This window comes from Hippocampus zosterae, chromosome 13 (assembly GCF_025434085.1).
Source record: "Hippocampus zosterae strain Florida chromosome 13, ASM2543408v3, whole genome shotgun sequence".
Classification (NCBI taxonomy): domain Eukaryota; kingdom Metazoa; phylum Chordata; class Actinopteri; order Syngnathiformes; family Syngnathidae; genus Hippocampus; species Hippocampus zosterae.
In genome coordinates, this window is record NC_067463.1 from 20,864,526 (window position 1) to 20,880,068 (window position 15,543).

The 15,543-nt window shown below is 43.1% G+C and overlaps 1 protein-coding gene across 3 annotated transcripts in view; it reads left to right on the forward strand.

Moving 5' to 3' along the window:
• The first annotated feature begins 8,233 nt into the window (after window positions 1-8,233).
• The window catches only part of LOC127612906 (VPS10 domain-containing receptor SorCS1), an 81,630-nt gene continuing 74,320 nt past the window's right edge, over window positions 8,234-15,543 (forward strand). The window contains exon 1 of one of the 3 annotated variants that reach the window (XM_052083755.1): window positions 8,234-9,138. In XM_052083755.1, the coding sequence (XP_051939715.1) occupies window positions 8,506-9,138 (633 nt within the window). In that variant the 5' untranslated portion in view covers window positions 8,234-8,505. The remainder of the gene's footprint in view (window positions 9,139-15,543) is intronic. The other 2 variants (XM_052083754.1, XR_007966007.1) reach the window with 2 other exon arrangements.

Sequence of the window (15,543 nt, forward strand, 5' to 3'; positions counted from 1 at the left end):
TCACTTAAAACGTATAGTTCCTTATCTGGTGAAATCAAATAGTGTACAGTAAAGCTATCGGGTGGTAACTGTTTTTAACGTCTTAAGGGGAGAATGAATCCTGGCCCAAACAAAGTGGGTCTACCCCTTCTAACAAGATATGTCCACATCTGAGCATTTAAAGAGACAAGCTTTTTTTCCCGCCAGTCTGACAGGGCATTTCACAGAGGAATCAGGAGTGATGGAAGGAGGGGAGGGAAGAAAAGGAAAGGGAAATAGATGTAATTAGGCTGAAAGATAGAGCAGAAGAGGTCGAAGAAGATGCTGGGGGCGGGAGATGTAAGATGAGAGAAAGACATACCGAAAGTTAAGAAAGAAGAATAGAGCGAGAATGAGCTCAAACCGCCCTAACAATGTTTAGCACCAAGCTAAATGCCTCCTATAAATGGACTGTCAATCATCAAGACTCATATCCCGTTGCGGCACTCGCTTCGCAATAAAAAAAAAAAAAAAGAAAAACCCTGTTCATGTACAAATTGGTCTTTGACCAAGATTTTCAGACAAATGAAATATATTCCACTTTCACATGATCCATGTTGAACGCTCGGTTGTGCTTTCTCTCGCGCAGCGGAACCAGAGTTGACAACTTGGCTCCATCTGTCATCTATTTTCCATACTGGTGCAGGCAGTATGTGAAACTTTTTTTCTAAATTAGCCCGCAGTATGGTTCCCAAGAGAACACTATTTAGAAACCAAAATATATGTGTTTTTTGGGGGGTTGGCGGGGAGAGGAAATAATTGCTTATAAGGAAAATGGTTTCCATGTTTCTGATCTCCCGAAGCAATGTGGTTTGCGTAAGTCGAGGAGCAGCAAAGAATGTGTCGTTTTAATGCTTTCTTTATTTTTCAAGCAACTTATCCTGTACATGTATAATCATAAAAAGTATCTTCTTCATATTTTTGTAAATATTTGGCATTATCTTTTCATGTGAAAATGTATAAATTTGCCAGCAACGCAAAGATATTTATGTCTAAACCTCTGGCAACAATAGTGAGCCCGTTCTTAAATTAAATTGTCAGAATTGGGCTTCAAGACTCAATATAATGTGTGGCCACTTTTTTTTTTCTAGAACTGCCTTATTACTGGCATGTACCGTATTGGCCCAAATATAAGACGGTGTTTTTTTGCATTGAAATAAGAGTGAAAAAGTGTGGGTAGTCTTATATTCGGGGTCTAGACATTATACCCATTCACGACGCTAGATAGCGCCAGATATCATTGAAGTGAATGCTGAACTTGACTACACAGGCCAAAGTGAACCCCTGTCACGAAGAAGAAAATAAAAATAGTGGTAGCACGAAGAAGAAAATAATAGACGAGATAACAGAAAATGGAGAAACGTCACAACAATCTGGAGAAAAGTGGGTCGAAGATCAGCCAGGTTATATTATATAATCATTTGTTTCAGATGGACTGTAATTATTTTCTGTTATTTTCTGCTATGTGACAACAACATCCAGGAAAATGGCCCTTCAGGAACAGAATTGAAGAACAAAAAGAATAACAGTAAGTATAAAAGAACAAAGAGAGCCCTGCGACCAAGGTCACAAGGAAAACGGGAAATCAAGAACGTCCATCCATTTTCTAATCCGCTTGTCCTCACAAGGGTCGCGGGCGTGCTGGAGCATATCCCAGGAGAGCATGCAAACTCCACACAAGTGTCACGTTGCAATGTGGTGGACCCCAAAAAGCCGGCAGGAGAGAGGAGCAGGGTGTATTTGAAGAAGTTTATTGATAAAACAAAGAAAACTAAATCCAAAACAAAGTCATGAGAACAAAATGAATCCAAAGTGACAAACAAACACCATGGCAGAAACTAAAAACTCTCAAAAACAAAAACATGACCAAAACATGACTGAAGCTAAAACATAACAATAAACTAAACATGACTAAAACAGCATTCATCCTCAAATACATGACATGCGTGTGTCTCTTCTTTGATGCCACACTTAATTCATTCATTCATTCATTCATCTTCCGAGCCGCTTGATCCTCACTAGGGTCGCGGGGGGTGCTGGAGCCTATCCCAGCTGTCTTCGGGCAGTAGGCGGGGGACACCCTGAATCGGTTGCCAGCCACACACAGAGACGAACAACCATTCGCACTCACACTCACACCTAGGGACAATTTAGAGCGTCCAATCAGCCTGCCATGCATATTTTTGGAATGTGGGAGGAAACCGGAGCACCCGGAGAAAACCCACGCAGGCCCGGGGAGAACATGCAAACTCCACACAGGGAGGCCGGAGCTGGAATCGAACCCGTTACCTCTGCACTGTGAAGCCGATGTGCTAACCACTGGACTACCGGGCCGCCCGCCACACTTATTATTTAGTGTTTTTTTTTTCCTTTGTACATTATTTTCTGATATGTCACTATTATAAAATAAGAAAATCCTTATTCATCTCACAGTAGAGCAATTCTCAATTCACAGCAGCAAAAATCATGAAAGGGAGAAGTAGAAGAACAAAAACTATACAGGTAAATATAGATCAGGGGTGGCCAACCAGTCAGAGACGAAGATGTAAACGGTTTACATTATCCAAAGGTTAAATTGTGCGAATCCCAAATTCCTGAAGCTTTTTGAGGAGTGATTCTCAGAATGGCTACAAAGGTTACCACCATTTTTATTTCTTTAAGTTCACCTTCAAGCTCAAATGAAGTGACCAATTGTACTTTGTAAGAGATGATGGGATTTGGCTGCAAATGTCTTAGTGTGGGTTATTGGCTGCATACTAAAATATGTACTTTGTCAGCAAACACACTCGGACATTTAAGATCAGGAAGAAAATCTTAACCTTTTGCAATCCCCCCCCCCCCCTCCCAAATTTGTCTTTAGAAATGGATTTCTCTATTGGTTGTGATTTGCATTTAGCTGTAGGATGCACACACTTATTATCGATATAGCTACCAAATTAGACAATGACCTTTATACACTTTGTGACTTTTTGGTGTCATAGTGTGGTCCTGAGGAAAAAAAAAGATAGCAGACACTGCACTGCTGAGATCAAGTCTCTGAGCTAGGAGTTGTAAATGCCATCGCATTAACAATGTCTCCAGGGTCGCAATGTCCTGCACTGTTGAATAGTGGTCACATCACTCATGCCATGTGACTGTGGCTGCCATGATGACAAAATCAGCATGGTAATTGTGTAAGAGTCTCTGGATCGTTTTAATCAGTTCACTGAAATCAACTCAAATAATACTTCTTTCTCATCTAACCACCACTGAAGCAGGTTTAGACTAATTAACTCTACATTTGTTTTAATCCCCCCCCCCAAAAAAGTGCATGCAATGCACTTTTGCAGCTTCTTTTTACTATCAAAGCTCACGTGTATAGTTATAAAATGCTTCTCTTGGCCCTCCAGATTGGCATTCATTGCCCGTGCCCTTGGTGAATTGTACACGAAACAAACTCTGAATGAGAATAATGATAACGAAAAAAGATATAGCGCAACACCTCTGATCACAAACTGCTATGTTTAATATGAAACCATGGTGACAACCACAAAACATGACTTTCCTTTAATTAAAACATCACCATGCCATATCTATGACTGAATACAACTCTCACGAATAATTTGTTCATGGTTACATTTCTGCTCAACAATATCAGAAGCACAACTGATCCTCATTACTTTGTAATGGAATTGGAAGATGATGGAAATTCAAGAGTGGGCCCATTCTTGCCCAGTAGAACGAAGGCTATTGTGCGTGAAGCACACATTTCCTAAACCGCATGAATGAAATCACTGTGTGTAAAAATGCCTTCAGTAATCGCCAATGGATTCTCTCACCCGCCTTTTTGTTCCCCTGTTATTTGAGTCACAATAGTCTATTCATCGATATTTTCTTTCCAACAAACAAAACATCACGTTTTAGCAATATATCATCTGTGCATTGCTTGTCCCATTCAGGGTCCCGTTAGCATAAGGGTGCCCGAGTCCAGTCCTCAAAAGCCATCCCTCCTCTTTTAGGTGTCTCACTCCGGCAGCACACCTGATGCAAGTGATCAGCTCATCACTTTGTACAAGCCTGATAACAATCTTGATCATTTGAATCAGATGTGACATCTAAAACAGGCTGGCTAGGGGCTCTCGAAGAGTCACAGTGTACAACTAGACAACTATTCACACTCACATTCATATCTATGGACAATTAAAAGTCTTCATTTCACCCAACGTGCCTGCTTTTGGAACGTGGGGGGAAGCTTGAGTGGCTGGAGAAAATCTACCCATGCAACTTCACAAAGAAAGGCCTCAGATGAGATTCAAACCCATTGCATTACCAGATTTATAATCGACCCCATTGGTATTGTTTAGGAAAAGCTAACAAGAATGGACTAATTTGTATCATTTGAATCACAACAGGCGGCCCGGTAGTCCAGTGGTTAGCACGTCGGCTTCACAGTGCAGAGGTACCGGGTTCGATTCCAGCTCCGGCCTCCCTGTGTGGAGTTTGCATGTTCTCCCCGGGCCTGCGTGGGTTTTTCTCCGGGTGCTCCGGTTTCCTCCCACATTCCAAAAACATGCGTGGCAGGCTGATTGAACACTCTAAATTGTCCCTAGGTGCGAGTGTGAGTGCGGATGGTTGTTCGTCTCTGTGTGCCCTGTGATTGGCTGGCAACCGATTCAGGGTGTCCCCCGCCTACTGCCCGGAGACAGCTGGGATAGGCTCCAGCACCCCCCGCGACCCTAGTGAGGATCAAGCGGCTCGGAAGATGAATGAATGAATGAATGAATCACAACATAGTCGCTTAAAAGAAAGGACAAGCTATAGATAGCAGAAGTATGTGGAAGAAATACTGTCAGAGAAAAGCCGGTATAGAACCGGTAGGGCTTCGTCTCCAGTATGTTGTGACTCTTTTCAAGATGGTGTTCATATATTTGGAGTTGCATTGAAATCCAAACTGCAGGGTCTGCCTCTCAAACCCCATGTCAAGACAGAAGCTACCTGCTGTCCGAGTCAATTTGGGAAAGTGCTTGGGATTCAGTTCATGATTTGTTAATTGAATTCCAAGTGAATACTGGTCTTTTTTTTTGCTGGTGGATTAATAAAAAATGTCACTCACCATTTTTTTGGCCTGTTTGTTGCATATAGGCTTTCGTCTGTTGCCCCATAACAAAACATCATACTCGACTATTTTGTTTTGTGTTTATGGGTTTGAGATCCAAGGGAAAAAGAACAGCAATTTACATTGAACTCAATCTTAAAAGCTCTGAAAACTCTGTGTGATGTAATGCTGATGGTCATAAATGTACAGAATGCCCAAAGCCATTGAATGCAATTATCACCGACCTACTTGCTCCTTTTGCTTCTGTTGAATCCTTTTGTTGTCTTTCTTCCTTCTTCATCTGCATTCATTGGTCAGACTTCAAAGCTTTCCGGACAACACCACGATGCTAGAACAGATGACATACTGCTTCAGATGGCCGTACGTGCCCAAACTTGTGACGTTTGTAGATTTTGATTAAGTCATCAAAGTCATGAACTCTTCTTTCTGTCAAAGCACCACCACCACATTTGTTGCAGGAGGTGAATAAATACCCCCATTGGCAAGTCAATCAACCAATTTGAAGCCTTGGTGTGCGGTGCAATACCAGTCTCGGTTAACAGTTTTACAAACTGCTTGCCACCACACATACGGTATGTGTACTAGTTCCCCAAAAAGCTATAATATGTCTTGTGCCAAACCTTTTTTGACCACAGATCTACTTTTCAATCAATCAACCTCCCGCGATCGACCCGTGACCGCACACTTTGCTCCGTATTCCTGCTTGACAGCATCTTCTGCTGTGAACTAGAGAGCAGTCAGCTGCGAAGGAAGTCTGTGATCATATTTATTTCCGTCTGCGCCACTAAACGCTCAGCAGCAATCACTAGTCACGACCACCAGTCATTAGGCACAGAGCTGCAAGACAAAAGGGGTGAGTTTCCAGCCGTGTTGTTTGCACTGTTACACTGACTCCTGCAGTCTGAGACACGTTGGATGCTTGTCGAGTGCATCCGCCGACATCTTATGTGTTGCGTAGAGACATTGGAATACCGTATTCATCTGACTGTTACAGCTGACTGCAGTGTTTGTTTGAATCATACAAAATAAGCACGGACAACTTTGTTGTCTTTAGGATTAACAGCTGACACGCAAATGTCGTCAAACTTCTATTTATTTATCTAAGCAAAACTATACTGTTGGTCACAATTCAGAACATTTTCATGCCCTAATTTTGATGTATCGCCACTTATTAGAAAACACGAGGGAAGTTACAAATTCCAAGATGTAATTATGAAATATTGAGAAAAAATTAATCTAATAACGCATATACAAAATAAATACAGAATGTACAAAAATATCAAATTGTAAAATTCAATAATGAAATCAACAATATTGAATATAATGCCTCTTCTCATTTATTTATGTACTCTACATAGTTCTAATAAAAACAATGATGAAGCTCAAAATTATTCATACGCTGACATTATTTTGAAGTAACGTGAATTTTCATTTGAATGACTGGCAACCAGTTCAGGTTGCCTCTTGTCCAAAGTCAGTAATAGGCTCCAGCTCATCCATGACCCAATAATGACGATAAGGGCTCTAGAAAATGCATGGATAGATACATTTGTTGAATTTCAATAGACATGCTGAAAATCACACATAAAAGTAGCAAAAGACTGTTAAAACATTTTCAGAATATATATTATATTATATTATATTATATTATATTATATTATATTATATTATATTATATTATATTATATTATATTATATTATATTATATTATATTATATTATTAATTCATTCATCTTCCGAGCCGCTTGATCCTCACTAGGGTCGCCGGGGGTGCTGGAGCCTATCCCAGCTGTCTCCGGGCAGTAGGCGGGGGACACCCTGAATCGGTTGCCAGCCAATCGCAGGGCACACAGAAACGAACAACCATCCACGCTCACACTCACACCTAGGGACAATTTGGAGTGTTCAATCAACCTGCCACGCATGTTTTTGGAAAGTGGGAGGAAACCGGAGCACCCGGAGAAAACCCACACAGGCCCGGGGAGAACATGCAAACTCCACACAGGGAGGCCGGAGCTGGAATCGAACCCGGTACCTCTGCACTGTGAAGCCGACGTGCTAACCACTGGACTACCGGGCCGCCCCTATATTATATTATATATTATATTATATTATATTATATTATATTATATTATATTATATTATATTATATTATATTATATTATATTATCGGCAGCCCGATGGTCAACTGGTAAGCGCGTCAACCACACGGTGCAGAGGTACTGGGTTCGATTCCAGCTCCGGCCTTCTTGTGTGGGGTTTGCATGTTCTTCCCGTGCTTGCGTGGGTTTTCTCTGGGTGCTCCGGTTTCCTCCCACATTCCAAAAACATATGTGGCAGGTTAATGGAACACTCCAAATTGGCCAGATCAGGGTGGCCCCCCCCATCAGATGTATGTATGTATGTATGTATGTGTGTGAATATATTATATATATATATATATATATATAATATATATATAGGGCGGCCCGGTAGTCCAGTGGTTAGCACGTCGGCTTCACAGTGCAGAGGTACCGGGTTGGATTCCAGCTCCGGCCTCCCTGTGTGGAGTTTGCATGTTCTCCCCGGGCCTGCGTGGGTTTTCTCCGGGTGCTCCGGTTTCCTCCCACATTCCAAAAATATGCATGGCAGGCTGATTGAAATCTCTACATTGTCCCTCGGTGTGAGTGTGAGCGTGGATGGTTGTTTGTCTCTGTGTGCCCTGCGATTGGCTGGCAACCGATTCAGGGTGTCCCCCGCCAAATGCCCGGAGACAGCTGGGATAGGCTCCAGCACTCCCCGCGACCCAAGTGAGGATCAGGCGGTTAGGAAGATGAATGAATGAATATATACATATATATATTCTCTAGTAGTATACATTCCATTTGCAAATTGCAAAAATGGTCTATAATAATTCTCAATGCTAAACAATGACATAATGATATACTGTAATAAGAATACAGTATCCACAAGTTATCCTTAAGTATAGCATATGCATTTAAATGATCATAACTGTTAAGAGATTGGGTAAAACGGACATTTGAACTGTATGGAGTCAATAATCATAACAATAATAATATTCTCCGGTAAGAAATAAAAGCGCAACAGAGATCCTTTGAGTGTAATGATATTGAGCGGACACAGGGAGCAAGACAGTGGGGGACATTGTCCTTCTTCGGTGGATCCGCAGCTCCTCCCCCCCCCCCCCCCCCCCCCCCTGCGTGTGTGGCTTCAAATGATCAAATTCTTCAACTTGGATCAGTTTGACTCCGTAGGACTTTTTTAGCACACTGCAATCGGACAACGCCACAACTTGGGCAGCGCTTTGCATCCTCCAACCACCGAGAGGAGAGGGGGGAAAAGGCAGAGTGCGGGTGCGATTCATTGCAGCAGCAATTTTTCTGCCGTCAACAATGGAAAGGGAGATGCTATTTTGTTCAAAGTGGCACGGCGCGCTTTGGTGTGAAATGTTGATGATTTTCTTGATATTGCAAGGCGCCAGCCCTGAGATAACGTGCAGGTCATGTCAGGTTGGAAAGGTGGTTTATGCCCGGGAGTTATTGCTGCGATTTGTCACAAGTGAAAGTGTGACAGCATTTCAAGAAGTTGACGGACACCGCGTTGAGGCTGAGAGATCCCGGGCAGCAAGTGTCGGAACTCCGAGGCTCCGCCGCACATCTTTTACCCATGAACGCGCTCCGGATCGGGCAGACGCGTCAAATCTGACACGGAATACAAAAACGCTGCGCTCAAATGATGAAGTCGACGAGAAGCTTTTTTCCATGGGTAACATTTCACAGTATCACGGAAGTGGCGGAGCGCACAGAACGCGCGGTAGAAGGAGCAGCGATGACCGCAGTGTTGCTAGCCCGAGTCGGCGTTTCGGAACCAGAGTGACGCGCTCTGAACTGCGCTGGAACGGCGAGGAGAGGAGAGCAGGCGGTACCAGACAGGACGAGCTCAAACTTACCAGCTCTACCTTCGCTTTAACCGGGGATTCGTCTCACAACCAAGCTATGGTCCACTGGTCTGGCCAGAATAGCAGCGTAAGTGATTTTTTGTGTCCACGAAAAGCACTTCAAGTCTTTCCCTTGGCTCATGCTAGCTACCAGGCGAGGCACTCCACTCACTCCGCGGTATTCATCTGAAGACGAGACTGTCTGAAAGAGTGCCAGCGTTTTACCAAAAACCAAAAAAAAAGGCCAGAGTCCGTGATTAAAAGGTGTTAAAGACAGGAGTGATAAGAGGGAATTGATTAATTTGAGGAACGGCTGGGGTGGGAGAGGAATTCACAACACCGAGCACCGCTACCGGTTTTGCCAAATGGACCAAGCGTCTATTAATTCAAATTAGTTTTAAAGGGCGTGTTGCAGTTCATCGTGAATAGATTTGTGTCCATTACAAACACACAATGAGCATATTTAAAATAAAAGATACCCAAATTATTCAATTTGTCGGCCGGAGTGACACACACACACACACACACACACACACACAACACTAAGATCCAAATCTTTTGACATTTTTGAAAACACAAACACTCTTGTTTGTTTATTGAACATAAAACATATACAGTAATAATTTGACAGAAAATAAGGTAGATAAAAAAAGTAAAAAGAAAGAAATCAGTCTTCATTCAACAGTTATTATGTTCAAGTCACTCGACTCAGCATGACTTAGATTTGTTCTTGATTTTACTGCTTGGTGCTTTCTACCGCCTTTATTACCGATTCGTTTTACTGTTTGTGTGTATGTTAAATGCTCCATGTACAGCACTTTGTATGCAGCGATGGCTGTTTGAAAGTGCTCCAAAAATACTGTTGACTTGACTTGCATTAGAACATTAACATAATATTGTATACCTAATAAGATAAGATAAGATATCCTTTATTCGTCCCACAATATAATCCGTGATGGTGTCAGTGAGTGCATCAATGTCCTCCCCATGAACCTCGCTGAAGTCGCTAATAGTCATATTGCTTTTTAAATTGGAGGTTATTCAGTGAGTCGGTTGTTCACGTCACATACTAAAGATCAGTGGTGCCATCAGAGCTAAATCCTGGTTGACACGCTTTTAAGTCAGAAATATGTTTTGCCAATGTGCGCCTAATCGGTTAGCAACCACTCCTAACTCTGTTTGGCTCTCCTTAACATTGTGATTCGCGTTGGTTTCATGAATGTGGGTGTAAGGCGACCCCAAATCCACATATTTGTATGACTCTTTTTATTTGATATACGTACTGTATAGCCCCATTCCCAGATATGAATTAATCATTTTGAAATCGAACAAAAACAACCACAAAACATAGCTTAAATGCAGCTAGAAGCCTTTCACATGGCACAGTATTGGTCTTGATGGACACCAAATTAAATACAAAATGAAAACAGTTACTGATTTGCCAAGATTATTTATTTATTCATTCGTTCCTGCTAGTGACATAGCTCAATGCAATTTATTATTGCTCTAAACTTTCATTAACAGGGGAAAAATGTCCTTTGGGATCTTAAGCAAAGAACACGGCAGAGCATGGTGTAAATATATTCTTTTGCTGCAGGGCCAATGGCTGTTTTTTTTTACAATCGAAATACAATTAGAAACACCTCAGTGTTGAAGGTAACAGGACATATATAATGAATCACTTTGTTATTTGCTTTCCTGTAAAGGTCTGACGGTCTGTCTTCGAACTTGGCTTCCACAAGTCTTTTTTTTTTTCCAATGTTACACCAAAATTTGTACCAAACCACTGATAGTTAACCCTTTCAGGGACAGTGGTTACTACAATGGACAGTTTATCATGTTATCAGGTTACAGGATGCATGGAAGGGTTAAAATACTCAAATTACCAGCTCTCGCAAACACCAATTTTCCCCTGGCTCAAAATCTTGCACCTCAGGTGTTTCCTAGTAATTGACAAATCATTTCCGCTTTTAACAAAGCAGACCCTCTGTGGGTGGTAAAAATATTTTCTTTTGCAATGTAAAAAGATGCTACTCATGAGAAGATCCTTCTTTTGATTGATGCAAACAATTTACTAGAGCAGGGTTCCCCAAACTTTTTCCTGTGAGGGCCACATAACTTTTCCCTTCTCTGATGGGGGGGCGGTGAATGATACTTTGTAACATCAACGATCGTAGGGGAGCTTAAAAATGTTATTGTTTCCCAGAAAGCCACACATAACCAAATAAACCTTTCCAGGTTCTTTACAGAAAAAAAGTCAGGAAACAAAATAATAACACTATTAATGAAATAAATAATAACTAAATAACCCTCTCTGAGTTCTTCACAGAAAAAAACGGGAAATAAATAATAACTAAACAACTCTCGCTCTTTATAGCCCCTTGAAATCCACAAAAAAAGAGTTCTGCCATCTACGAGAACGCCACCTATCTTGTCTTGTTTATGTCTGCTACCGTCTTGTTCACGTGTTCTACTAATTGATCTGAGACACAACTAAAACACTGAAACATTCTATGTTGTTGTAAATAACGTTGTGACCTTGATTTCAACCCCATTTGCGTCATGGGTCATTTTGCCCCGAAGACCACCATTGTACTTTTTTTTTGTACAGCTTCCATTTCAATTTTTCTGCAGTTGGGGACAATCTAGGAAAAGTCATAAAATTTCAATTAAAAAAAATATCATTTAGGGTTTTTTGGGGGGCTTTTTTAACACAGTGATGGGTCATTTTGACCCGAGGACAACAGGAGGGTTACAGGGCCGGGTCAAATGTGCCCGTGGGCCGTATCCGGCCCGCGGGCCGTAGTTTGGTGACCCCTGTACTAGAGTAATGCAAAGCTGATCCGGCACTGAATCTGGAACATTTTTTTGCAAGCAGAACTTATCCCTGATCCTCACAAGTGCAGATGTATAAATAAAAGATGAGTCAACATATTGCCACGGATTGTGTGAAGAATAAAGATAAGGCTTTGCTGCGGTTAAAATGAACCTTAAAGGCATTTCTGTTGTCTTGTGATATTTGATGCTTGTAAATACCGGATGGATGTGAGACACTAATGACAGGGATTCAAGTCTAACAGCCGCTACCGCATGACTCAAATGGAATACAGGAGGACACCAAATGCATTAGATAATGGCAGAATATGACAGGGACGCACAGGTAAACGGTTGGATGCCTAATGATGTGCTCAGAGCATTGTGTGCAATTATGTGTACATCAATTCGAGTCTGACCAGTCAGAGCAGTCCTCAGCTTCACTGTTGAGCCATGCACTCCGGCACAAGTGTGTCCCACCAGAAGAGCTATCGCGGATCTGCCCCGATAGCATTGAATCTCCAACTTGCAGCCAAGATTGTTATCATCGACAATGATGAAGAAAGAAATACACATTTGCCGATTGCATGTGCTTGACTGTTAGATACTACATACGACTGTAAACGATGCTATGCTAGCAGATGCTAACAGCACATTATGATGATGATGATTCATTCATTCATCTTCCGTACCGCTTGATCCTCACCAGGGTCGCGGGGGGTGCTGGAGCCTATCCCAGCTGTCTCCGGGCAGTAGGCGGGGGACACCCTGAATCGGTTGCCAGCCAATCGCAGGGCACACAGAGACGAACAACCATCCGCGCTCACACTCACACCTAGGGACAATTTAGAGTGTTCAATCAGCCTGCCATGCATATATTTGGAACGTGGGAGGAAACCGGAGTACCCGGAGAAAACCCACGCAGGCCCGGGGAGAACATGCAAACTCCACACAGGGAGGCCGGAGCTGGATTCGAACCCGGTACCTCTGCACTGTGAAGCCGACGTGCTAACCACTGGACTACCGGGCCGCCGATGATGATGATGATGAGGATTATTATTATTAATAGCTCTTGGGTTAACGTCAACGTAAGCATCGCTGTTCAGACGCATTACGATGATGTAATGACGTAGCTCCTGCTTGTCTCTTTGCCCGTGGAAAACCAAGCACATTCTTCGTAAGAACCTGTTGAGAACCAACTAAGCAAAGCACCCGCACTGGAGCCGAACAAGCATTTTTTATTTATTTTTTGGTTGAAAAGTGGTATGATTCATCAGGGTTTGGACCTCATTTCACTTATACTGCTCAACTTTCAGTAATTGTTCAACTACAACTTTGAGTGTGCTAATTCTCGCTACTTCAACCTTTTTCATTCTCACTTTTTTTTTTAACTTTTTGCCGCAAGACATATATGAACTGAGCCACAAAAAATTGTGTGACTTGAACCATGTAGCGTAAATCCAAAGCTACTGAACTGTATTAGACTTGGTCATTTAATTTATGATGTAATTTCCATTCTTTCGTAAAAATATGGGTGACAAAATCAGACTTCTCTGAATCACTTGGGGGGGAGGGGGGGGGGGATTCTGACCGAAAATCTGCAGGACAAGGGTCTATGAACTCAAACCGCACTTTCACATATTCCAAATCAACCCGCACCCACTTATGTCCTTTTCATTCATTCATTCATCTTCCTAACCGCTTGATCCTCACTATGGTCGCGGGGGGTGCTGGAGCCTATCCCAGCTGTCTCCGGGCAGTAGGCGGGGTACACCCTGAATCGGTTGCCAGCCAATCGCAGGGCACACAGAAACAAACAACTATTCGCACTCACACTCACACCTAGGGACAATTTAGAGCGTCCAATCAGCCTGCTATGCATGTTTTTGGAATGTGGGAGGAAACCGGAGCACCCGGAGAAAACCCACGCAGGCCCGGGGAGAACATGCAAACTCCACACAGGGAGGCCGGAGCTGGAATCGAACCCGGTTCCTCTGCACTGTGAAGCCCACGTGCTAACCACTGGACTACCGGGCCGCCCCTCATCTTAAACATTTAACAGCAAACAAAAAAAGCATAGGTGAATTTACAATATTTTAATGTTCAAAGATGACATGGGAAACAGCATAGCACTGGACAACTGGTGAGGACCCTACAAAGACACGTAGACGGATATTTTTCTAGCCCCAGGTTTGAACAAATGTGCATCTGTGCGGGTTTTGTCCGCATGAATGTGCATTTGTTGGTTCAAGCACATTTTGTCCAATCAGACTGCTAAAAAAAGCAACGCCAGCAGAATCAGTCGCTTAATTTGATGCCTCCATTCTGACATGTTCAGCATGTTCAATCAGCACTGCTTTATACGGACTCTGGGAGGGAACATTAATCGATATACTGCGCAGTGAAACGCTACTTATTTGCCATTCGCCACTCTAAATTCACTGATTCACAGGCTATTTGTGGAACTTATCCTCAGTTATTTGCTGAAAAACTTGGCCATCCTCCGTTTTTGTACCCTCTAAAATGCTCTAAGTCGGTCCGGTGGTCGACTGGTTAGCGCGGCAACCTCACAGTGCAGAGGTACGGGATGCAAATCCAAATCCGGCCTCCCTGTGTGTAGTTTGCATGCTCTCCCTGTCACGTTGAGATGTAGTGGTGGACCCCAAAAAGCAGGCAAGAGAGAGGAGCAGGGTGTCCTTGACAAATTGTATTAAAACATAGAGAAAACTGAATCCAAAACAAAGAAAGTCCAAAGTATCAAAGAAAAAATCATGACTGAAGATAAAACATAACAATGACCTAAACATGACTAAAACAAACATGACAGCAGCCAACAAACAGCAAAAATGACCCAACAATGAGTGGTCGGGCTGGGAGTCCTTTGAAAGCACTCATTACAGAATGAGGCGGCCCGGTAGTCCAGTGGTTAGCACGTCGGCTTCACAGTGCAGAGGTACCGGGTTCGATTCCAGCTCCGGCCTCCCTGTGTGGAGTTTGAATGTTCTCCCCGGGCCTGCGTGGGTTTTCTCCGGGTGCTCCGGTTTCCTCCCACATTCCAAAAACATGCATGGCAGGCTGATTGAACACTCTAAATTGTCCCTAGGTGTGAGTGCGAATGGTTGTTCGTTTCTGTGTGCCCTGCGATTGGCTGGCAACCGATTCAGGGTGTCCCCCGCCTACTGCCCGAAGACGGCTGGGATAGGCTCCAGCACCCCCCGCGACCCTAGTGAGGATCAAGCGGCTCGGAAGATGAATGAATGAATGAATTACAGAATGACCAACAGGTGTACAGCTGCAGGGAGAGCCCTACAGTGCCACCTGTTGGTCATAAACAGAATCATGACACTCCCCGTGCCCGAGTGCGGTTTCTCCGGGTTCTCGGGTTTCCTCCCACATTCCAAAAACATGCGTGGCAAGCTGATTGAACACTCTAAATTGTCCCTCGGTGTGAGTGTGAGCCAGGTGGTTGTAGGAACCAGTTCAATGTGTACCCCACCTACTGCCGGAAGACGGTTGTGATAGGCTCCAGCACGCCCTGCGACCCTTGTGAGGCTAAAGCAGATCAGAAAATGGATGGATGGATAGATAAATGCCCTAAGATGGTTTGAAATGGTGCCCCGAACCCCTGTCTTATTGCCAAAGAACTATGTTGAAGTGACACGTCTCAAGAGAAACAATC